The sequence below is a fragment of the Cydia fagiglandana genome, chromosome 25 (assembly GCF_963556715.1).
Source record: "Cydia fagiglandana chromosome 25, ilCydFagi1.1, whole genome shotgun sequence".
NCBI lineage: Eukaryota > Metazoa > Arthropoda > Insecta > Lepidoptera > Tortricidae > Cydia > Cydia fagiglandana.
Window position 1 is genome coordinate 519,184 of NC_085956.1, and position 25,807 is coordinate 544,990.

The 25,807-nt window shown below is 36.8% G+C and overlaps 1 protein-coding gene across 1 annotated transcript in view; it reads left to right on the forward strand.

The window, feature by feature from the left end:
* The first annotated feature begins 1,672 nt into the window (after positions 1 to 1,672).
* Positions 1,673 to 25,807, forward strand: part of LOC134677142 (glutamate decarboxylase) — an 87,860-nt gene continuing 63,725 nt past the window's right edge. The window contains exons 1-5 of the mRNA XM_063535601.1: positions 1,673 to 1,974; positions 2,429 to 2,504; positions 9,073 to 9,148; positions 22,454 to 22,563; positions 25,551 to 25,677. Of these exons, the coding sequence (XP_063391671.1) occupies positions 2,439 to 2,504; positions 9,073 to 9,148; positions 22,454 to 22,563; positions 25,551 to 25,677 (379 nt within the window). The 5' untranslated portion in view covers positions 1,673 to 1,974; positions 2,429 to 2,438. The remainder of the gene's footprint in view (positions 1,975 to 2,428; positions 2,505 to 9,072; positions 9,149 to 22,453; positions 22,564 to 25,550; positions 25,678 to 25,807) is intronic.

The following is a 25,807-nucleotide window of genomic DNA, read 5'->3' on the forward strand; positions in this document are numbered from 1 at the left end:
ATGTGACACGCTCTTATGGCTCTACAAATAAGATCGTGTCAGATATTTTAGCTGCCTTCTTTGTGTAACATATTATTGCAGGTGACTGTACACAAAATATGAGTGAACTGCAAAAACTTTTTACGTAAGTAACCGCAGTTAATAAGAAGCTGTAATTAGTCTTAACTTAATTGATTCATTTGTGTTACGAAAATGACCTATGTAAATTGTATTGTACTGTATTTATTGTACTTAATTCGTACACATATAAGTCTATAGCATACGCTAACACACTTTCATGCATCTAACTTAAATATAAATGGCTTAACTGTGCCCTTGTGGCCTATTTGCTGAATAAATGTTGATGTTTGATGTTTGATGTGGTAGTACAATGGAATCAATTAACTTTAGACTAATTACAGATAACTATCTAAATTTTTATTGATATTCACTCATATAGTTTTATTCGAATATACTCCCAAAATTGATATAATCAACCGATTAGTAATTAAGTATCTACCTATACTTTCAATTTGGAGGTCGAGTTCAAACCCTAGCTCCTACATTATTCTTCGAAAGGCCAGTTTTCTGTTTTCAGTTGAAAAGATTCTTACATGACCGCTGAAAGTAATTGGTTAATTAGAAATTTTAGGACAGATTTCTAAGGCTTTTATTAGACGTAGGTAATAAGATTATTAAGATGCCTTAAAATGCAGACGCTTACTGAGCTATAAGACCACTGGGGACAGCTGTTGGAAGAAGTATAATTTATATTTGGTCTTTCAGAATCAACTTTAGTAAATATTTGCTGAGCGCAGCTATCTTGTAATATTTAAACTTAGTTTTGTAAAAAAAGTCAAGTGGGTAAAAATCCATTTAGATTTTGTTATTACTTTTTAAATATCACTGACATTAATTACTGATTCAATTTTAAAGGTAAAAATTTTTCATAACTATTTAACATGCAAAAAATGTTCTACTTGCCAAAGAAATAAATTATTGACTGCATATTACGTATTCTTATTCTTTTTTTCATATATTTTTGTTTTATTTAAAACCATAAATATAATTAAAATCAAACTTGCAATAAAAATTAACCTAAACTTAAAACTACCTACAAAACTAAAACTAATACCTAAAAAATAAATTAAACAACATGGGTGACCTAGCCCAATATGTAGGTATGTATTAAACTAGATCACCCAGGTTCGATCCCTGTGAAAGGGTTCCCGTAAGGCTGGCTGCGTTCCCCCTTTGGATGGCTATACCAATCCGTTGGGCGAGGAAAGAGCCAGCCCTACGGTCCCCGGTGACCTCGAACATTTTGTTAGAAAGCTGCCGATTTAAATTCATAAAACAAATGTATTTCTATTCCGATTGAAAATGATTTCTTCAATATATCAATAATGTGTGTATATAGCCTATATTTACAATATTTTATCACATCTTGTCTTGTAGAAACTTGTAGAAACGTATTCTTTTATATATCTCAACAATAAATACTTCTAGTAGATAAGGTATATTACAACACATAATGCCAGAAAACATATAGAAAACTATCAAACGCCCGTCATATTCATACATACCCCCCTTCCATATCGATCCGCGAACTAGGGGGTGACCTGTATCTGGCCCTCCCCCATCCCCGCCACTACGCGCAGGCGCCAGCCACAACCCCTGGAAGCCTTTGACCTACCCCCAGTCTCTCGCCAGCCGTTCCCAAGTCTGGAAACCTCACCAGCTTCCAAAAAAGCTGTGTTTCTGAAAGGAAATAAAAAAATTAAACATTTATGAAAAACATATATAAAAAGTCGAAATTGCGCGAAAATACGTTGTATATTTACAATTATATGAACGATCCCGTTTGTCATATAGTCATCTGTTTCTCCACTAAAAATATCTCGTACAAATAGTGCTCGGTTTAAACTCGTAAATTAAATTTAAATTAAACTAGATTAAATTTAAAGTAAATAGATTTTCGACACTTCGAGTAAGGTTCGTATGTTTTAGAGTAATATTTCCTGTTAGATTTTATCATTGTAGCTATATCGATTTTTTTCTAGTTTTTCATCATTGTATAGCGAAATGTCATTTTAAAGACCATATACCTATATAGAATCCCGAAGGTCGTTTGACCTTTAAGTATGGATTTTTTGGGGCATGCGCAGACTGTCTGTGCTATATATATAGCTATTAGTCTAACTCTCATACTTCAAATACATGTACAACGTTACTTATTATTAAATAGTACTTAAATTTAACTTTTTTCCTACTTTTCATTAAAGGATGAATGTCCTAAGCTATTAGTATTTTGCATATGAATTAAATTTAAATCAATAAAAGGAATAAAATTTTATTCCGCTTAATTAAATTAAATTTACTTTGAAATACTCTTTATTTAACTTAAAGCCGTAAAATGCATCATTAACATACGTTTTTCTTTTTCCAGAATAGATAAAATGTCAAAAATCTCTCTGGACGGCTTTTTTTCCTACTGCAAGTCAATAGCTGAGCATATCCAACTGGTTCGTCCATCTTTTATCCGCCATCTTGTTTGGCCGCCATTTTGATTTTACGCTTCGCATGACTTTTGACATTTTAATGTTTCACTGCACGATTATTTGCTTGTCTAGTTTTTATGGATAGTAGTATAGTAGTGAGGTAGGTATGTGTTTTAGATAAGGGCTTGTGCACTAATCGCGCGAGGTTCGAAGGGGGGTCACAAACAAATCACGATAGATCACGTTGGGGGAGGGGGGTATAAGGAAACCTCACGTGTATTTTTCTACAGTGAACAAAACAGAAAAAAAACCCTCCCACATAAAGTACATACTTTTTCTCGGTTTCGTTAAATATAAATCTTCACTCTGCACTTCAAAATAGCGAGTCTATTTAACGAAAATAGAAAAATAAACAAGATTTTCTATCTTCAATACTAATTATCTTAAAATTAGGTGGAATGAAAAAAAATCAAAAAAATACACGTGAGGTTATGTAGGGGGAGGGGGGTAGCCAAAAACCTCACCAAATATCACCAAGGGGTAGGGGGGGTCAAAAAGTAGCCGAAAACATCTAGCGTGATTTGTGCACAACCCCTAAAGGTACAGTCACCACACGAGATTGCTATGCCATTTAGAGTTCTTGCTAAATTGGAAATTCTATTAGCGTAAATATTTATCAAGGACCCTAAATGGTGCAACAATTGCGGCGCGATGGTACATAATGCATTTCATATTAATGATTGAAATCGATTGAGTTTATTTTAATTTCTGCATGAACATTTCGAATCACTAAATAAACATTGAATTTGAGATATAACAGACAATATTTTAAGCTGGTTGATGTGTCCAGAGAGCTGGAAACTTTCTCTCACAGCGCATCAGTATTGCGATTTAGCGAGGGAATGCTGCCAGCATTTTTGGCACAATGCCATGGGGGCCTTTTTTAGATTTATTTTAATTTAGATTATTTTAGTTTTTATTTTTAGTTTTCATTTTAGATAGTAATGTAGTTTACAATTTTGTTTAATTCATTGTGCTATAATAAAAAAATTGGCAATAACTTTATGTTTAATACGTTTAATGTTTGTGTTGAATTAAAATTAATTACCAAACAATAAACTACATATTATCATTGTAAATATTACATATCTTACAAATCAAACCGTGTAAAAAATTCTCGTAGCAAGAGCTACGAGTCTACGGCCGCCGTAGCTAGCGGCGTAGCATCGTCACATATTTCCTTATATCTTCCACATGTCGTGTATAAAAAATAATAATTTAAAGTATGGTGACATTGTAGTGTATAAAAAATAATTAGATTTTAAAGTGTGTTGTAGTGAATAAAAAATAATAATGTTTTAAATGTTTAAATAATTAATGGAAATAATGCCTCGGATAAGATCCGCAGTAAAACATTGGACTATTGGAGTACAAGGGTCCTCTTGTTATTCTAACCTGGTTAATGGGAACTTGGTAGGATGTTGAAAAGATAAAACCAAATATATGACATGCAATTTAATACACTTCGCTAACTACTCACAATGCACTCCGCTTTAGGGCGGGCGCTGCTCAAAATACAATCGGTTTCTCTAAACTGTCGGCGGTTATGGGGTGACACTATAGTAAACCTTAATCTACGATCGCGAGACGGGCGAAACGCGGAGTTTTGGCCAAAACCTAAAACGAAAGTCTAGTGCACTCACTGATACCGGGTGTAGCTTTCATCCTGGAACTTAGCGTAGCAGACAGATCGACGTAGATCAGCGGCGGGTGTTCATCGAGCCCCAGCTGTGACAAGCTAAGGCGAGCACAACCCGCGGCGCTCGGAGTTTTACGGGAAGGACCCGCACGAAGACACCTTGGAGTCGTCGGACGGCAGCATAGCCATCCGACACACGGCCTGCAAGTCGAGGCCGCGTCCTACGGCGTAGAAGCAGCGTCAACATGACGCTCAGCAAAATCGGGGACGCGCAACAGCGCGCCAGGGAACACGATCACCAACCGTGCTCATGTCCATCGGCGACACGGGACGCACTAAGTAAATCACGCGCACAATTCACGCACAGCGATATACGCACTTTACAAATCGGTCTCCCACCAGCCGGACCAGGCGGCGGAAGGAGACGAGGCAATTCCTCTTAATCTTTAATTAGAAACCATCCACATGCTAGCGTATTCCCATTCCAAGTCCAAGTGTAAGTCACAGTGACAGTTCGAAATCTTCCCCTACCGGACACGTTGCGTTTCGATTCACATCAACACATTAAACGTCAAACCAACTTAAATCTTTTCTAAATCAAATGGTTCTCGAAAAATATCAATACTCATTAATACTTGTAATATTTTAAGTGGTTAATAATAATTACTAATAATTATATTTTTATCGTACGTTTCTACTTTGTTTCCTTTGGAATATATCCTTGCTTATGCCTGAACAAAACGCCTATATTCTTAGCTGTCACCGGGCTGTCAAACTTACGACTACCCAACGAAAGTCTTTTTTATGTTTTTATATAATTTCATAAATGATTCTAAAATACAAATTAAATTAGGATGTGACCTACTTGGGCAGTTAGAGTAGACCACGAGGATCGTTTTGATATGCATGAAGCCAGGTTTGGTCCAGCAATCTCTGCACAATCTGGGTGACAAGTTCCGTTCGAGTGGCATGCTCTTTGGACTTGTCTCCTCGAAGCCAGTTAGCCAGGAGGCAAGATATGTTAATCAACCTACAGCTGAGAAGGTACATTACAGCTTTACATAAGTGTCATACTCTGGTGTATGTTATTCTGTCCAAAATGCGACACTAATGTTGTACAGGTCACATTGTATGAGAAAGTACATGTTTGGTATAGGAAACCATGTAGCATCGCTACAATATCCCCTCTCTCGGCAAAGAGGTTAAGCACCGGTTAACCGAGGCAGCCGGGGTAACCGGAGAAAAATAAATTGCCATTAAAACTTAACTGACAAACTAAAAACAAAAAATAAAAAAACTTAACTGACTGGTCTAGCCACTATTCAACATAAATAATAATAAGCTAACTCCCTATTCTAAGGTTCACTAAAGTATTTAAATCCAATTTAAATATTAAGTATTTTCAACTATATTTATAAATTCTTACTATTTAGTATATTACAAGTAATCATATACATAATGGAATACTAAGAATTAAGTTTTAATATGGCATGCCCTACTATGTGCATGCCTATGACTACAAAGTTAAATTACTAGTACCTTAATGTAATGTGGTAACTAGTTGCTAATTTATATCTACAAATAATATCAATAATAGTGGAGGCTAACTTGTAGCTCACACTCAAGTCAAATCCCAATGTGTAGCCAGTGGGCTTACACTAAGTGAAAAAAAAAACTTAGTTTTCTTTTTCATGTCTAAGTCAGTGAATTATATCCAATATAATTACATCACCCTGGACCCTTAGGGTGTGTAGTCACAAAAAAATTTGGTTTCCCTAGAAACGCTTCAAAAAAAATCTTGACCAAATTAGTCAAGGAGGTACGCGTACTCAAAAAAATGGGTTGTTACCTGAGTTCACCCAAATAAAAAAAATAAGTTACTAACTTGAAAATACACCTTGTAAAATATAATATTGAGCATAATGTCACCGAACCAATGCTTTAAAATTAAATGGTAACTGATTTTTTCCAGATTACCTTAACTACAAAGCGGTTTGCTCTAGCAGTCGGAAATTCGGAGGTTATGTGACGAATCAGGAATACTACTCCAAATGGAATGCAGCATGCCGTTCAACAACATGTCCCTACCTTTAGCGAATACAAATGGTGCATGTTTCAGCAGAACTTTAAAAAATGCTATGCTAAGATAGCCGAAATTGAGGTTGATTCTAAGACCAATTTCCTCACATTTCAAAAAAACAAAAAACAAATAATATGAACATTTAAGTTCTATAAAATAGTTCTATTTAGAATCGAATAAGTCAAAAACAAAGAAATTTAGAGTGTCTCGTCTATCATACTAAGTCACCGGAATGAAAAGTTTGAGTTGGTTTGAGAAATAGAAATGAATAAATATTTTAATACTTTTGACATGGGTGGGTCGGGCGGGTGGTTGTCTAACGCGGCACCCCATGGTCGCGTATTAAACAATGAGGCATTAGGCATGGGTAGGGGTGAGTAGATAAGGTATCCCCCCCCTCCTACTTCATAAAATTCCTCTCCTTCCCCGTCCGGCATGTCGGTAGAAAAAAAATGGTTTGCTTGTGTCAGGGTATGTAATAAAGTATAATAAATTGGTAACACTTCACTTTATACAGGAAGTGTTAAAATAAATTACCTACCTCTCAAATGGAGCATGGTGAAAAAAATAATATGTGGCTGAGCGCTATGCTAACTAGTCATAGTGTAGCCTAATAATAATTGTAATAATTGATGAATTTGCTACCCTGTCACAAGTAAACTTACAAATTAATTAATATTGTATTTTTAAAACAAACAATTTCACTCAATTTTTTAAATATTAAGTTTTTTTAAATGACAAAAATTTTATAAATTTATGTTATCACTCTCCCAAGCTCACAGTAACCAGGCTATATATTGAATTTAAGCTTTCTTCGGGCGCCATTGTAGTGAATAAAAAAATAATAATTTAAAGTATGGTGACATTGTAGTGTATAAAAAATAATTAGATTTTAAAGTGTGTTGTAGTGAATAAAAAATAATAATGTTTTAAATGTTTAAATAATTAATGGAAATAATGCCTCGGATAAGATCCGCAGTAAAACATTGGACTATTGGAGTACAAGGGTCCTCTTGTTATTCTAACCTGGTTAATGGGAACTTGGTAGGATGTTGAAAAGATAAAACCAAATATATGACATGCAATTTAATACACTTCGCTAACTACTCACAATGCACTCCGCTTTAGGGCGGGCGCTGCTCAAAATACAATCGGTTTCTCTAAACTGTCGGCGGTTATGGGGTGACACTATAGTAAACCTTAATCTACGATCGCGAGACGGGCGAAACGCGGAGTTTTGGCCAAAACCTAAAACGAAAGTCTAGTGCACTCACTGATACCGGGTGTAGCTTTCATCCTGGAACTTAGCGTAGCAGACAGATCGACGTAGATCAGCGGCGGGTGTTCATCGAGCCCCAGCTGTGACAAGCTAAGGCGAGCACAACCCGCGGCGCTCGGAGTTTTACGGGAAGGACCCGCACGAAGACACCTTGGAGTCGTCGGACGGCAGCATAGCCATCCGACACACGGCCTGCAAGTCGAGGCCGCGTCCTACGGCGTAGAAGCAGCGTCAACATGACGCTCAGCAAAATCGGGGACGCGCAACAGCGCGCCAGGGAACACGATCACCAACCGTGCTCATGTCCATCGGCGACACGGGACGCACTAAGTAAATCACGCGCACAATTCACGCACAGCGATATACGCACTTTACAAATCGGTCTCCCACCAGCCGGACCAGGCGGCGGAAGGAGACGAGGCAATTCCTCTTAATCTTTAATTAGAAACCATCCACATGCTAGCGTATTCCCATTCCAAGTCCAAGTGTAAGTCACAGTGACAGTTCGAAATCTTCCCCTACCGGACACGTTGCGTTTCGATTCACATCAACACATTAAACGTCAAACCAACTTAAATCTTTTCTAAATCAAATGGTTCTCGAAAAATATCAATACTCATTAATACTTGTAATATTTTAAGTGGTTAATAATAATTACTAATAATTATATTTTTATCGTACGTTTCTACTTTGTTTCCTTTGGAATATATCCTTGCTTATGCCTGAACAAAACGCCTATATTCTTAGCTGTCACCGGGCTGTCAAACTTACGACTACCCAACGAAAGTCTTTTTTATGTTTTTATATAATTTCATAAATGATTCTAAAATACAAATTAAATTAGGATGTGACCTACTTGGGCAGTTAGAGTAGACCACGAGGATCGTTTTGATATGCATGAAGCCAGGTTTGGTCCAGCAATCTCTGCACAATCTGGGTGACAAGTTCCGTTCGAGTGGCATGCTCTTTGGACTTGTCTCCTCGAAGCCAGTTAGCCAGGAGGCAAGATATGTTAATCAACCTACAGCTGAGAAGGTACATTACAGCTTTACATAAGTGTCATACTCTGGTGTATGTTATTCTGTCCAAAATGCGACACTAATGTTGTACAGGTCACATTGTATGAGAAAGTACATGTTTGGTATAGGAAACCATGTAGCATCGCTACACACACAACAACTTACTCTATTGCAACGAATTAAGGTCTATTTTCGCGACTTAAAAGTACCTTACCGTAATTCTTAAACATGAAATCAAATCGACTTATTTCATTATTTAAGCCCAACTATAACAATTTACTTTTAAGGGTTTTTAAGGTTAATTATTGTATTTTAAATAGATCGTTAAATTTAGATTGAAGGCAACTATTGTAACTGTGAAGACCCGTTTAAATATAACGAATAATTGCACATTTTAAACAGTAGGCCTCCGTAACAAATGTAAATAGGTACTTTTTGAAAAGACTCCATGACATGTATGATGAATATTGTATAATGATGCTAACTCGTTTAAAAATATGTTTCTCTTTGCGCAGGGCGAGAGAATGGCGGCACTTTCCGGACAAGGGACCCCTAGGCTGACCTCCTCCGTGGGCAACCTCTACTATGACTGTGAGTACCCATCAGTGCGGAGACACTCCAGACTTCGGTCGAACTCGGCACCGTTCGGCTCAGCACATCATTGCTCCGAGCAATTATTAGGGTTGGCACCACTTCACTTCCTTTTGCGTGCACGACCACAGATAAGATAATGACTTGAATTGTGACAACCCTAAATAGCCGAAGCTGCTATATATTTTTGCTACAATACTTCACAACTTTATACATCTTAGTATTCTTTTGTCTAAGGTACTAAATGCTTAAAATCTAATGACATTTCTTTTTCGAAGTCGGTTAGAGTTAGACCAAGAAAAGTCTGCAACGATTTTGATAGCACAAGCAGGGCAAGTGTTATTCTAAACGTCAAACTTCTATGAAATTATGACGTATAAATAACACTTGCACTGCGTGTGCTATCAAAATCGTTGCAGACTTTTCTTGATTTTAACTCGAAATACTTAAAATCGAATGACATTTGTTTTTCGAAGTCGGTTAGTTGATATATCTCTACCCAAATCATACCAAGACTTACTGCCGTATTCGAACCTCAAGATATTCACAAGAGACGATACGTACTAGATCCATTCTAGATACGTTATAGTTTAGATATCAACTAGTTCTCTTTTGCAGCGCAATTCGGGCAACCAATGTCACTTTTACGTTAGATAGAGTAAGATATCTATTAGATGTGAATTGGAACTCAAAGTCATATCCTGTGAAAATGGTTCTAGAGTATCTCCAGAATCGAGCAAATGTCAAATTTGACAGGTTAGATCTTAAACATATCGTTATCGTATCTTGGTGATGTCTAAAAGATGTCTAATAGATGTCTATTTCAAAATTCGAATCGGGCCCTTATTACTTAACCTAAACCCACATCATAAACCCACGGAACCCATTTGGAGTGAGTAATGCCAACAGACGTAAGCCACTGATCCCTAATGCTGGGGACAAACAGAGCTCGTAAAAAAACAATCTGTGTCTATGCGCGGTGAGCCCCGAATATATTACTACTCATAGACTAGAGAGGGGTGTTGGGCTCCTGGTACCTACATAATAAATAATAGTACTATATACAGAAGACTCACTCTCTGACAAAGCGCGTCTGTCACGATCAGGACAGATATGGCCGCTAGGTGGCGACAGCGTCACGCGAGGCTTATGGCTAGCCACCAAAATTGGTGTGGAATGGTTGTACTTGTAGCTACCTGTTGCAAAGTGACGAAATCGCGGAGTGGGCCACGCCTGCTCCTGGCAAAAGTTCGGACATCACCCTAAAAAGCTTTATATTACCAGGACAGTAATTTTACAAAAATTGCAACATTTGAAACTCACGAAAAGTAGAATCGATTAGATTTACATCAAGAAAAGTCTGCAATGATTTTGATATCATACGCAGTGCAAGTGATATTTATACGTCATAATTTCATAGAAGTTTGACGTAATTCTAAAAACGAAAGTCAAAAAGTTCTAAAAGTAATTCGAATATTTACATAACTAACCTACATTCTTCGTAGTTTTGTTAGAACAAAAAAACTCCAAAAATCAGATCACAAATGGGCTTCAAAACGAATTCTGCTCAGTTTTTACCCACCATGTTTCTCCCTCGTGGCAACTCATTTTCGTTATCTGTGGTAACTCGAGAGGCGTGTTATCTATTTCCGCCGCTAGATGGTGGTAAACGACGGCAGGAAACGGAAACGTGCGCGCGCGTCGCTATCGGGAGGGGACGTCAGATAGGTTTTGGGTTGCGTAGACGTTTGACATGCTGGTTAGGGTTAAATATCGACGACCGGTCTGGCCTAGCCTAGTGGTTAGTGACCCTGCCTATGAAGCCGATGGTCCCGGGTTCAAATCCTAATAAGGGCATTTATTGTTTTTAAATTTTAACTATATGTATTGTTGGTAGTGCAAAAGTAAGTAAATATTTTTTCTTAAATATATTATTCAGGGTTGGCAAATATGCAAGGAATCTTCCTTACATATTTTCTGCAAAAGGTCTATCTCTAGCAGCAAGCAAATTTTACTCAAATATTTGTGTTGTTTAAAACACGTTTGCTTAATTAATTTCGAGAAACAGCGTCAGTGATTGGCACCCAAATTCCCCAAATTTTGCGGCTCCTGACTTACGAGTATTTCTGTGAGGATATTTAAAATGACGTGTCTATGCTAACAAGCTGATGAAATTTAAACAGTTAAAACAAAATTTGTTTTAAGTAACCGTATATCGGATGGTTTGTTTAACAACGCCGAAAATGTGCGAAAATATTATGAAAATTGCGATGAAAAGGGTTCAAATTTGCCTGCTGTTAGAGGTGGACATTTGTCAGATATTTTGTTCCGTATATATTTGCCAACCCTGAATAAAATATGAAAAAAATACTTCATATTTTTTGAACTTAATATATGTAGTAAAAATTTACAAAAAACTGTATACTTCTTATTTGCCCACCCTATATTTATATATTATATTATATATATCGTTGTCTGAGTACAGTCACCTCTATAATATGTTACACAACAAAGGCCGCAAAAATATGTGATGCGCTCTTATTGCGCTACAAATAAGATCGTGTCAGATATTTTTGCGGCATTCGTTGTGTTGTGTATTATTGAGGTGACTGTACCCACAATACAAGCCGTCTTGATTTTACCGTGGGGCTTAGTCAAAAAAAAAACATCCGTGCCGTATACAAAACGCTCTTTGGGGATTCGAACCCAAAACCCAAGCTCAACCAAGGTCGCTACCAAAATGTAGTTAATATCACTTTAAAATTAATTTCCCACTTCACTCATAAACAGGATCCCATTAATTTTAAACGCTTAATTCTTCAATTAATCACCAAACTTCGGACCCCTAATCCGGCCCTAAAAAACTTATCAATTAGGGTACACGGAACCCCACTCGCGGGTTCGAACCCGGGCAAGGCATTCATTAACAGGGGCGCACGCGGAAAATACGGATAGATTTGAAATTGGTATTTTTACTGTGAACATTTTGTTTAGTATGTCATAAAAGTTAGATATATTATATTTTTAGTCCGTCTAGAGTGCACTGAAAGACATATTGATATTAAATTGGTATCATGATTTGCGTTTCTGAATGGCCTATTGATGCTTTTTTAGGGTTCCGTACCAAAAAGGCACACAAGGATCCCTTATGGTGCAACTCTGTCCGTCCCTCCGCTAAATATCTCGACCACTACTTAAGCTTTCGATTTTTTTTTATGTGACTAATAAGGGATTGATTCTCCTATGATAAAGTTAAAGACGACTAAAATATAACGCATTCACAGTGAACCTTCAATTAGTATTAAGTACTAATACTAAATAAATGTATTTGTATTAAATACGCTTCTAAGGGCACCATTCCCTAACCCGGAGTTACCATGGTTACCAGTACAATTTGACACAAGGTTAACAGTTTAACCGGTTAACCCCGGGTTAGTGGGATGGTGCAAGTGGCCCTAACAATGTCTGATGGGCCAGCTGCGATGGGCCCTATTCTAAAAAACTGCACAAATGTTGTGAACTAAGCTTGGGCAATTACTAGGCTTATCCTTGACAGGAACGGTGAAGTTGAAATTAATAAAACTTTAAATATAAATCAATTAAAATGGGTACCATCACCCACACTCTTAACTGTCCATCGGTGGACCTTATGCCTTTTGTAATAAGGTCCGCCGATGGACAGTCGTTATACGAAACAGGAGCTGAGTTTTAAATATTTTAGGTAAATATACCCGTCTCGCTAACGGAAGCGGCTCCTAACTAGTTGAACTCGTGCGATAAGGACAAGGCGAAAAATCCTGCGTAAAAATCTTAAAAATCGAGGTTTCGTACTCGACTGTTTCCTCCTTCAAAATTTCCCCAAACGTAACCAAATTTGGAAATCTAAATGATTATGAAATTATCTGTGTCGGACCGTTTTGCTATTTTGGCTAATTGGTATCAGTTTTGAATACCTCTCATTGCGGCATAGTCAATGAGGCCATTTTGCCCATTTTTGAAGGGCTCTAGCGCCTTAAAAAACAAAAATATCAAAAAAGCAAAACGGTCCGACACAGGAAACAGTCGAATACGTTTGTATGGAAAAATTACCACTCCTGTTGGCTCTTAAGTGTTGCTGTTTGCACAAGGAAGTAATGTTACGCCCCTCGCTGTAATGTTTATGGGGTAAATTAAGGGGCTACCCGAGGTTTTCGTCGATTTTTGACAAGTTTTGAATCATATCTCCTTTTTTTGCACTACAGATAGAATTATAAGACAAACGGTTATCGGTTCTTCAATCTTTTATCTCCGGTTTTGTCCACCGGATTTTGAAAACAATGAATACTTATTTTTTTATGAATTTTTTAAACATTGTCTAAAAAAAGACTTTTTTCGTATCTAGTTTGCAGTGAAGGATCTTACATGTACGAAATCTACATATTTGGGTTCGTCTTTGAAGTCTCGAAAATCGTGTCCAAGGTTTTAATTTAAAACTAATTAACACAAAAGTTATGGCCAGAAAATCAGTTATTTAGCCTAAAATTGTTCAACTTTGATGTCAAATATCTCGAAGACAATGAACTTTAAAGAAAATATGGGATACAATATTGCTTAAAGCCGTTGCTGTTAATATGATAAGCTACAAAAAACATTAGATAAGTAAGGGATTCAGATCGAAGGTCATTGGCGTAGGGGAGCCCCTTAAGTAATCATTGCCGAAGATTACTCTCGTAGCCATACATTTTATAAAATATTTTAAATGTGTGCGCTTCTTGTTGGTCGGAGGAGTTTTTTTTACTGAATGGTGCTCTGTTTAGGTCGGGTACCTACTTAAAAGTTTTTTTTTTAATCTTTGGGGGTTGGTAATAGATATAACTATTCTGTTGGGATAAATACCTACATTGACTTATATATTACTTCGTAAAGACAGGCCTTACGGACACTTCGAAGTGGGCCTGAAGGGGCCCACTGATTAACAGTCCGCTGGACGGTATCGACCTGTAAGTTAGAACAAAATTTTGACAGTTTCAAACAACAGACAGGCCGATACCGTCCGGGGGACTGTTAATCAGTGGGCCCCTTGAAAGGTGCGCAAATGGCGCTTGTGTCATTTCGTTTGGTGCGAAAATTCGCTCGGAGTTATATGAACGGGCCTACTTTTGAAATCTTTGGATAAATGTGCATAAATGCCGTAGTTAAGTTAATGGTTGAAATATTTATCGATTTGACCTATAAAAAGTTATAAAAGTTAGTTCTGTTCGTATAAAATATAGAACTGCGTCCACAAAATCCAATCCATTACAAATAAACTTAAAAAGCCATCTATGCTGTAAAGTGTACTAAATAAATAGACAATACATTTACTTCAAAACGCTCCATCTGAAAATCCAAAAAAAATAATACATCACATTGATAACTTTAAAAAAAATATACTCAAGCCCCAAATTTCTAACATTTAATTTATCTTTCCAAAAGAAAAACCCTTGTCTATCAAATCCAGCCAGTATCGTTTATCAATTGTAGGAGGGGAGAGCCGGGCAAGATGTAATGACCGGGTTTACCCGGGCCTCATTTGCGGGCTCATCCGGCTCCATGGTGTGGAGATGGACTTACTTATTTAAAAACATTAGGCATCATAACGGAAAAATGTTATAAGTAGTGTCTTACTAAGACAGTAAAAGAATTAATATTTAGGGTGGTCCATAATGACAACAGTTTTTACTTTGACTTATTGTTGAAAATTTTAACAAACATTTGCGTTTATGTATTCACCAGCTATAGTTCGTTTTTTTCTGCATTAGAAATAAGGTAAACAATCTTGATGTGTCTTTTAATTGAAAAACACATTTTAAAGATAAGTTACTGCAAATATGTAACAATTATGAATCGAATACGATCATTTATATTCTTCTGCTTTCATAAGTAGTAGTTATTAATTTTTAAAACGCGTTTTTCCATTAAAAGAGATGTCAAGATCGCTAACCTTCTTCCAAGTTCTTTCTAATGCTAAAAAAAACGAACTATAAAGATAATATTTTGAAGATAATACTCATGCTATTTATTGCCACTGTGTCAAAACTCGATATCCTTTATCACACAAGGAATATTCTGGGAATAGCACCATGGTGCCACGGATAAGAGCTTGTTGCTAGGCCTACATGAATAAAGTATATTTTGAATTGAATTGAAGTACCTACATATTGTGAGATTTGTGATTTGTGAGATTTGTAAGTCCTCGAGAACTGTTTTAGTTAAGTTAACATTATTTTAGTTTCAAATGTTAACAAATGCTCAGTTTAAACGCTTCAGGTAGCTCATATTAATTTTCTTGCTGTTGAAAAGTCAAATAATTCTCATTTATTTACATTATTACCATATTACAAATACCTATCATGTCCAAAATGGAGAAAAATAACGAAAAAGAAAAACTAAAATTATAAAAAAAACCCTTACAATTAAATACTTACCTACCTAAGATCTAGTGAATAAATTGTTTATGTACCTTATTTGACATGTAAATTATTATGTTTTATGAATAAATAATATTCGTAGATTTAATGAACGCTCGATATTGGTTTGGTCTGACATTGCTTTTTAGTTAGTGTAGCCACCGTTGGCGCTAGTAGTATATACAGCTGTAATGCTCAGCCAAGATATGGTCGGCCCGGATCGATACAGCGATTTAGAGCACGATGCTTGTTTTATGTATTAATTAATCTTAATTGTAAATAGTCATTATGTTGTATCTTCTTGCTGTGTAACTTTTTTTTTTCTTATTTAATTAACTGTTGACTGTATGTTATTTCTGTCTTTTTTCTTCTTGTTTGTTACCTTCCGTGATTCTTCTAACTTGATGGTCTCATCGGAAGATCAGCGCTGGAAGCCACCAGCAACATGCTGAGATGGGGCCATTTCGTGGCACTTTAATCTTATTTTGTGTTTTCTTTTATACTATGTACTGTTCCGATTGTTTGTGCTTACGAATAAATCTATTCTATTCTATTCTATTCTATTCTATATGAAATATGAATAATATGAAAATAATCCAAATGCTGAATGCATCGAAAGTTATTTACACTTATTATTTAACAAAAAAAAGGTTACTCATTTTTATAAAAGGTAAAAAAAAAAATTAACAAAAAAAAGTCCATCTCCACCCTATTTTGATAAAAAGCCCATAAGCCCACATGAGCCGCACTCTATCAAGCGAAGCCCGAGCGAGCGAGTGTTCCCAACCAGGGGGCTGTTTAATGCCTCAGAATAATGACACGGATTCCGGGAACGGCGCAATTAGAAAACTTCGTGATTGGCACTAATTGTGGATTTAAGACGATATTCGACACTTATTTTTATTTTGGAATTTTCTTCCTCTGCCATGTTTATTATTCGTTAATCCCATTGTAGGTACCAAAAATGGAGAGGGGAAAGGAGCGGCGAGTCCCACACACCGTGCGTAAACGCATTCCCAATCCGTCAAAAAAAAAAAAAAAGAAAAAAAAAAGTTCCAAAAATACCGGGGCGAGCTTAAAAAACATAAATTCTGAACGCTCAATAAATACGAATATTATTAAATGGGAAGTAATTAAATTACTACCTTTAACTTTGAAGTAAGTAAAGCTTTTCACACGTAAAAATTTTTTTATTTAATCCTAAAGCGGGTTAAAAGTTGAACGACTTCTATGCGGAAATAATCATTTAAAACTTTTAGTGACCAATCACAACTTTAAATAGTGGCGGGAAATTGTATATAAGGAGCTTCGTCTTTATATTTTATTATATTTGTCGTTGGAAGCTAGTATGACAAAAGTTTGGAATATCTACCCTATTACTGACCCTAAGTTGTTGCTTCGAAGATTCCGTGGAATGCGATGTAGACTGCATGTTGTCGGAATGTGGAATTAATATCGTCCCTCGCAAAATGCAGCTGCGACGCGATATATCACGGCCGTATTGCACGAGACAGGGCACAGACTAGCACTACTACAGATAGTTCACTTCGAACAAATCCCTTCCCTGCTCTGCCATTGCTTATTCTGCCTAAGAAGCAGGAGGTCCCGGGTTTGAATTTTGGTACTAGGGCATATATTTGTGTGTTTATTACAAATATTTGTTTCATAGATGTTTTCTATGTAGGTATACGTATAGGTCTGCAACGATTTTGATAGCACACGCAGTGCAAGTGTTATTTTAAACGTCACACCTTTATGAAATTATGATTATGACGTATAAAACCGGCCAAGTGCGAGTCGGACTCATAGGTTTTATTATTATACATGTCTAATAGGCAGCTAATAGGTTTAATTTCCTGACATGTATAGGTGAAGAACTATTTTGTATATTTTTTCAAAATTCTTGACTCAGTATGTAGTTTCGGAGATAAAAGGGGGGGGGGGCATGGTCATTTTTTGGCTATTTTCTTAAATAACTACTAACCTATATATTTTAAAATTATAAAAAATATATATTCGAAATTCTCAAAATGAGCTCTTTCATTTCACATATAACACCATATAGTTTAAAAAAGTAGTTCCCATGTTTAAAATTCATTTGTTTAGGTACGTTGTACGTTACATGTCCGTCTTTGGGTCAATAATTTACATTATGTGTATCTACCAAATTTCAACTTAATTGGTCCAGTAGTTTCCGAGAAAATAGGCTGTGACAGACGGACAGACAAACAGACAGAAACACGAGTGATCCTATAAGGGTTCCGTTTTTTTCCGTTTGAGGTACCCTATATCGAAATCGTTGCAGACTTTTCTTGGTCTTACTCTAATTGTATTAAAACAACTTCAAAAGTATATTTTGTCCCATTTAAAATAAATATGAACTAACCGTTGCACTGCTGTGGCCCCGTGAAGTGTAACTAATCGGCAGGGGGAGGGTTAGCTGTAATTAAAACAACACCGCGAGGGTTACGGCTCTGCTCGGAATGTCGCATTTGCATATAAATCTATTGCTATTGGATTTATTAATATTGTTGGTTTGGATTAATTAGTAGTTTTGTCAATAGGGAGCTAAATTCAATGTGAATATTGGATTAAGTAAGTCAAGAGGTTTGTAATAAGATAGTTAGTGAGAAGTTAGTCACTAAAATTCGTTTTTAAGTACTTATCATTATTATAACATAGATATTTATTTATGATTGTAGGTTTTGTCTCACTAAAGCTAAATAAATAATAATTATACATTTTCATTTGATGTTTAAAATAACTCTTGCACTGCGTGGGCTATCAAAATTTCTGCAGACTTTTCTCGGTCTAACTCTAATATTAACACTTTTCATTCGTGACAGTCACAAACATGTACGAGTATATGAACCTGTAGAGACAACAAAAGCAGAGTATCACAAATAGCCCGAGTTTACTCACGGTAAAATCGTCATACAATTTCTTCGGCCTGTTTGTCCGTATATCATACATCTATCACATTGCAATAGACAGTAAGGGCCCGCATGTTGATATTTGCTCACACTTGTCGCCCCAAATGCACAGTTCGCTTACAATCAGCTTAAACACTTCGAAACACTCTTCGACAAACACACTCCATCCAAAACACAACCCTAAATCAAAGAGTGACAACCCTAGTTCCAATGCCGCTTTGTGAGAAACCGCTGAACATTATACACAGTTAAATATCAACTCTAACGTGAACACCTTAAGGTTGAAATTTGAATGAGTATTTATTTTAGTGAGTCGTGGGTGAGGTGAGCTAAGTTAGTAGTGCGAAAAGTGTATATTTTATAGAGATATATTTAAGGTTCATTTTAGAATAGTTTAGCATTTACTTATTTTGGTGTTTCCTAACATCTGGAATGCGATGTAATGCTTGACAAATACTGTCGAAGTGCTTTTACTATTTGCTCTTTTGTGTTCAAAGGAAATTGAATCTAAAAATTGAGTACTTAGGGCTTACTTGAGGGCTATAATCTGTGTTTAACTTGTTGGATTTGGCATTACTCGAGCATTAGTTTTAGTTTTGGGGTTCTAACTATATGACGAATTTAAGGAACCCTCATACAATACAACATACTACATTTTAATCTAGTTCTTTAAAAGGTCTTATCTGTTTACTGGGTCTATACAGTGGTATACATCAGTGGTATATTTTAAGAACTAAGTATAGATACTTTTTGACCGAGCGAATGCGAAGCGTCTCCGTTTCAGCCTGCGAAAAAATGCTTTCGTCTGCCCGGTTATCGGACTTTTCTCCGCTGTAGCGCTGTAGTCTGATCTGTAGATCGAGAATTTTTGTGAGCAGGTTCCAATTATTATAATATGGAATTAATACTTAATACTTACAGTAGTAAAACAAAATAGCTGATTTGGATTCATGAGGCCTACAGCTCACAGAGTCACTAGTCTTTTCTTGAAACCACCCCATTATTTCAATTTACAAATGTACATCGAGATTACTGCTTATTAGGTAATATATTTTTTTTACATTTGCTGAGTAAATATTTCTGACAGGAAAGATATTTCAATTTTGAATTCCCACATCTGTTCCATCATCCTCATCTTGTATCTAGCCATGCGTTTGACAGCCCGTCTTGCCCCGCTCTCCCCTCGCTAAGCGGGTTAAGGGCTTAGGGCCGAAACATTTGCTGAGGGCTTTTAGGGCACTTAAATAAGATCACAGTCCAACTTTTGTATCGGGACGTCAGTTCATTTCACATTAGAAATTTCACACGGTTCTATGAAATTTATTTTTTCTATCTTGACGACCGGTCTGGCATAGTGGGTAGGTATAGTGACCCTGCCTATGAAGCCGATGGTCCCGGGTTCGAATCCTGTTAAGGACATTTATTTGTATGATGATACAGATATTTGTTCCTGAGTCATGGTTGTTTTCTATGTATTTAAGTATTTATATAGTACGTATATTGTTGTCTAAGTAACCACAACACAAGCTTTTTTGAGCTTACCGTGGGGCTTAGTCAATTTGTGTAAAAATGTCCTATAAGATTAAAATATCTTTCCAAAGATATACTTTAATGTACTTTGGTGCAAAATGTATCTTTATTATTGTATCACCCACACATTCAATTATAAAATGTTAAGTTTTTAATTATAATTCGGCTACAAAGTTAAAAAAAAAAACCTATTAATAAGTTAGAAGAATTTAGAGTTTTTAAAATCCATTTTAAAATGTCGATTTTAACGATATTTAAAAATTATTATTGAAATAATAGGTCCTTAGAGTTAGACCAACATTAAGTCTGCAACAATTTTGATAACACACGCAGTGCAAGCAATTTATACGTCATAATTTCGTAGACGTTTGACGTTAAAAATAATACTTGCACTGCGTGTTCTATCAAAATCGTTGCAGACTTGTCTTGGTCTAACTCTATTTAATTCAATACGGCCAATATCAGATGTCACATTAATTATTTAATTAAAAAGCCTGCGCTTTATTCGAATTAAAAACATTTTTAAACCTGGAAAAATCTGTCTATTGTTTTAAAAACAAAACATCATACTGACTTCTGAACATACAGACAGATTTTCCGCTACGCCAGATCTATACAAAAACACAAAAAACCTTAATCAAGGTTCCCTAGTCCTATCTCGTTTTAATCCGTCAAAAGGGCAAACTCCAGGACTTTGACTATCTCTTAACAATACAAAATCATTAATTGTTAAACATTTACAAAGAAATTTCAACCATATGTTGTAGAACATACAGTTTAATTTCAAATGGAGACGTGCGCAAAGATATACAATTTTTTATAAGCTGATTTCAGCTTAAAATTGTCGAGAATAGAGTTGTAATTACAATAACATTGTTTTCGCCCCTAAGTTCCGTACAATTTTATTAATAGCGTTTGATTAAAATACCCTGATCTTTACGATCAAGACTTTAAAATTGAAATTCGTTTAGCATTTGTTTTACCAACGGTGTAGCTTATATTGTTGCCTCTTATATTGAAAATCAAAATGTACGCATTGTTATGAGCAGACCTTCATAATATTAGAACCAATTTATATTTGCCGTTGAACTCTTTAGACGTCCACTCTAACTATTTCATTGTCCTAAGGATTATTTTGGTACAAAATTGTTATTTCTGATAACTTTTTTATGTTGCATTAAAACCAAAATTCAATTCGGTTCGTTTTTTGACACGTGGGTCTTATCTGTGATAAAATAAGGGTGATGTTAGCTTGGGTTTTATTATGTTGGGTGTAATACAGGGTGAAGTGTAATTTGGAGCACAAATCACGAGCATCTGTGGACGGAAGTCACTGCAACATGATGCCAGGAATGCTCTTATTAGAAAAATAGTCATAAAAAACCGGGCAAGTGCGAGTCGGACTCGCGCACGAAGGGTTCCGTACCATAATGCAAAAAAAAAACAAAAAAAAAAAAACGGACACCCATCCAAGTACTGACCACTCCCGACGTTGCTTAACTTTGGTCAAAAATCACGCTTGTTGTATGGGAGCCCGATTTTAATCTTTATTTTATTCAGTTTTTAGTATTTGTTGTTATAGCGGCAACAGAAATACATCATCTGCGAAAATTTCAACTGTCTAGCTATCACGTTTCGTGAGATACAGCCTGGTGACAGACGGACGGACGGACAGCGAAGTCTTAGTAATAGGGTCCCGTTTTACGCTTTGGGTACGGAACCCTAAAAAACTTTGCCAGAGCCATAACTTTGGTTCCGTTTTTTTGTTCAATATTATAAGAAGTTTTCCATTTTTTCAAAATCTTTCAACTAGGTATACAATGGCATGGTCCACAATAATAATTGAATTTTGGTTTAGATGTGACTATTATTTGAATCAATTAAAATTCTATGAGAATATATTTAACGTTGGTAATAACACTTCCACACTTCGTTCTCTCACAGTCGGTGCAGGCACAGAATAAATAATAGTACTAGGTACAGAAGACTCGCTCTCTAACAAAACGCGTCTGTCACGATGGACAGATATGGCCGCTATAGTTCGTTTTTTTTAGCATTAGAAAGAACTTGCAAGAAGGTAAGCGATCTTGACATGTCTTTTAATTGAAAAACGCTTTTTAAAAATCAGTAACTATTTACTTATGAAAGCAGAAGAATATAAAAGATCGTATTAGATTCATAATTGTTACATATTTGCCATAACTTATTTTGAAAATGTGTTTTTCAATTAAAAGACACATAAAGATTGTTTACATTATTTCTAATGCTAAATAAAACGAACTATAGGTGGCGACAGCGCCACGCCTGGCTTATGGCTAGCCACCAAAATTGGTGTGGAACGGATGTACTTACTTTTAGCTACCTGTTAATTTAGAAACCTCAAGCACTTACTCAATGTCATTTTTCTCTTGCAGCCATCCTGCCATACCGCGAGGACTCCGGACCTCAAACGCGGGAGTTCCTGGCGCGTGTCGTGGACGTGCTGCTCGACTTCGTGCAGCAGGTCAACGACCGCAACGAGAAGGTAAACATCTCTCTCTCTTCCTCTATACACATCTCTCTCTCTCTCTCCAATTCCGTGAGTTCCTGGTGCGAGTCGACGAGCTGCTCGATTTTTTTTCGCTTCGTCAACAACTAGCAGGTCAACGACCGCAACGAGAAGGTAAACATCTCTCTCTCTCTCTCTCTCTCTCTCTCTCTCTCGTTCTCTCTCGTTCTCTCTCTCTCTCTCAGCTCGTCGACTTCGTCAACGACGAGCAGGTCAACGACCGCAACGAGAAGATAACTGTCATGGCGACCCTGCCGCCACATATTCAGTCGGCATCAATGGCTGCGAATATAACAATGCGCCAAAGTACCTGCCATCTTGAAATACTTTTCAATCATATTTAAAACTACAATCGAATTGTTCTACACTTAGGCCCACTTGACTACAATCGAATTGTTCTACATTTAGGCCCACTTGACTACAATCGAATTGTTCTACATTTAGGCCCACTTGACTACAATCGAATTGTTCTACATTTAGGCCCACTTGACTACAATCGAATTGTTCTACATTTAGGCCCACTTGACTACAATCGAATTGTTCTACATTCAGGTCCACTTGACTACAATCGAATTGTTCTACATTTAGGCCCACTTGACTACAATCGAATTGTTCTACATTTAGGCCCACTTGACTACAATCGAATTGTTCTACATTCAGGTCCACTTGACTACAATCGAATTGTTCTACATTTAGGCCCACTTGACTACAATCGAATTGTTCTACATTTAGGCCCACTTGACTACAATCGAATTGTTCTACATTCAGGTCCACTTGACTACAATCGAATTGTTCTACATTTAGGCCCACTTGACTACAATCGAATTGTTCTACATTTAGGCCCACTTGACTACAATCGAATTGTTTTACATTTAGGCACACTTGACTACAATCGAATTGTTCTACACTTAGGCCCACTTGACTACAATCGGATTGTTCTACATTTAGGCCCACTTGACTACAATCGAATTGTTCTACATTCAGGTCCACTTGACTACAATCGAATTGTTCTACATTTAGGCCCACTTGACTACAATCGAATTGTTCTACATTTAGGCCCACTTGACTACAATCGAATTGTTCTACATTCAGGTCCACTTGACTACAATCGAATTGTTCTACATTTAGGCCCACTTGACTACAATCGAATTGTTCTACATTTAGGCCCACTTGACTACAATCGAATTGTTCTACATTTAGGCCCACTTGACTACAATCGAATTGTTCTACACTTAGGCCCACTTGACTACAATCGAATTGTTCTACATTTAGGCCCACTTGACTACAATCGAATTGTTCTACCTTCAGGTCCACTTGACTACAATCGAATTGTTCTACATTTAGGCCCACTTGACTACAATCGAATTGTTCTACATTTAGGCACACTTGACTACAATCGAATTGTTCTACACTTAGGCCCACTTGACTACAATCGGATTGTTCTACATTTAGGCCCACTTGACTACAATCGAATTGTTCTACATTCAGGTCCACTTGACTACAATCGAATTGTTCTACATTTAGGCCCACTTGACTACAATCGAATTGTTCTACATTTAGGCCCACTTGACTACAATCGAATTGTTCTACATTCAGGTCCACTTGACTACAATCGAATTGTTCTACATTTAGGCCCACTTGACTACAATCTAATTGTTCTACATTTAGGCCCACTTGACTACAATCGAATTGTTCTACATTTAGGCCCACTTGACTACAATCGAATTGTTCTACACTTAGGCCCACTTGACTACAATCGAATTGTTCTACATTTAGGCCCACTTGACTACAATCGGATTGTTCTACATTTAGGCCCACTTGACTACAATCGAATTGTTCTACATTTAGGCACACTTGACTACAATCGAATTGTTCTACACTTAGGCCCACTTGACTACAATCGGATTGTTCTACATTTAGGCCCACTTGACTACAATCGAATTGTTCTACATTCAGGTCCACTTGACTACAATCGAATTGTTCTACATTTAGGCCCACTTGACTACAATCGAATTGTTCTACACTTAGGCCCACTTGACTACAATCGGATTGTTCTACATTTAGGCCCACTTGACTACAATCGAATTGTTCTACATTCAGGTCCACTTGACTACAATCGAATTGTTCTACATTTAGGCCCACTTGACTACAATCGAATTGTTCTACATTCAGGTCCACTTGACTACAATCGAATTGTTCTACATTTAGGCCCACTTGACTACAATCGAATTGTTCTACATTTAGGCCCACTTGACTACAATCGAATTGTTCTACATTTAGGCACACTTGACTACAATCGAATTGTTCTACACTTAGGCCCACTTGACTACAATCGGATTGTTCTACATTTAGGCCCACTTGACTACAATCGAATTGTTCTACATTCAGGTCCACTTGACTACAATCGAATTGTTCTACATTTAGGCCCACTTGACTACAATCGAATTGTTCTACATTTAGGCCCACTTGACTACAATCGAATTGTTCTACATTCAGGTCCACTTGACTACAATCGAATTGTTCTACATTTAGGCCCACTTGACTACAATCTAATTGTTCTACATTTAGGCCCACTTGACTACAATCGAATTGTTCTACATTTAGGCCCACTTGACTACAATCGAATTGTTCTACATTTAGGCCCACTTGACTACAATCGAATTGTTCTACATTTAGGCCCACTTGACTACAATCGAATTGTTCTACATTTAGACACACCATTCCACTAATTATATGTAAAGTTATTGCTGAGAATTAACTTGGTGTGGAAAAGCTCCATAGACGCGTATTTTGTTTCCAATTTTTTTTTTTATTATGAATGGGCTTACTGATGGCCACAGACTAGCCGAGGCGTAGACGTGGCCTACGATGGTCGCCCAGAAGGTGCCTGTTCACTCTTGTTTATATCTTACTGTCGTTGACTATTAAAATGTCGATTGTTTCTAACTTCATCGTTATTCCAGATCCTGGAGTTCAAGATGCCTGAAGAGATGCAGAAGCTGCTGGACCTGGAGCTGCGGGACGAGCCGCTGCCGCTGAAGCAGCTGCTGGAGGACTGCAAGGTCACCCTTAAGCATCAGGTCAAGACTGGTGAGTGTTTATTGTTTCAGAAGAAGCTTTCAGAGTCTACGAGTACCATCTTCACCTTGTTGCTGCTTAACCCTCTCTTCGAGAATGGCGCTTGTCCCGGTCCAAGGGGAGTGTTATCCAGAAAATAAAT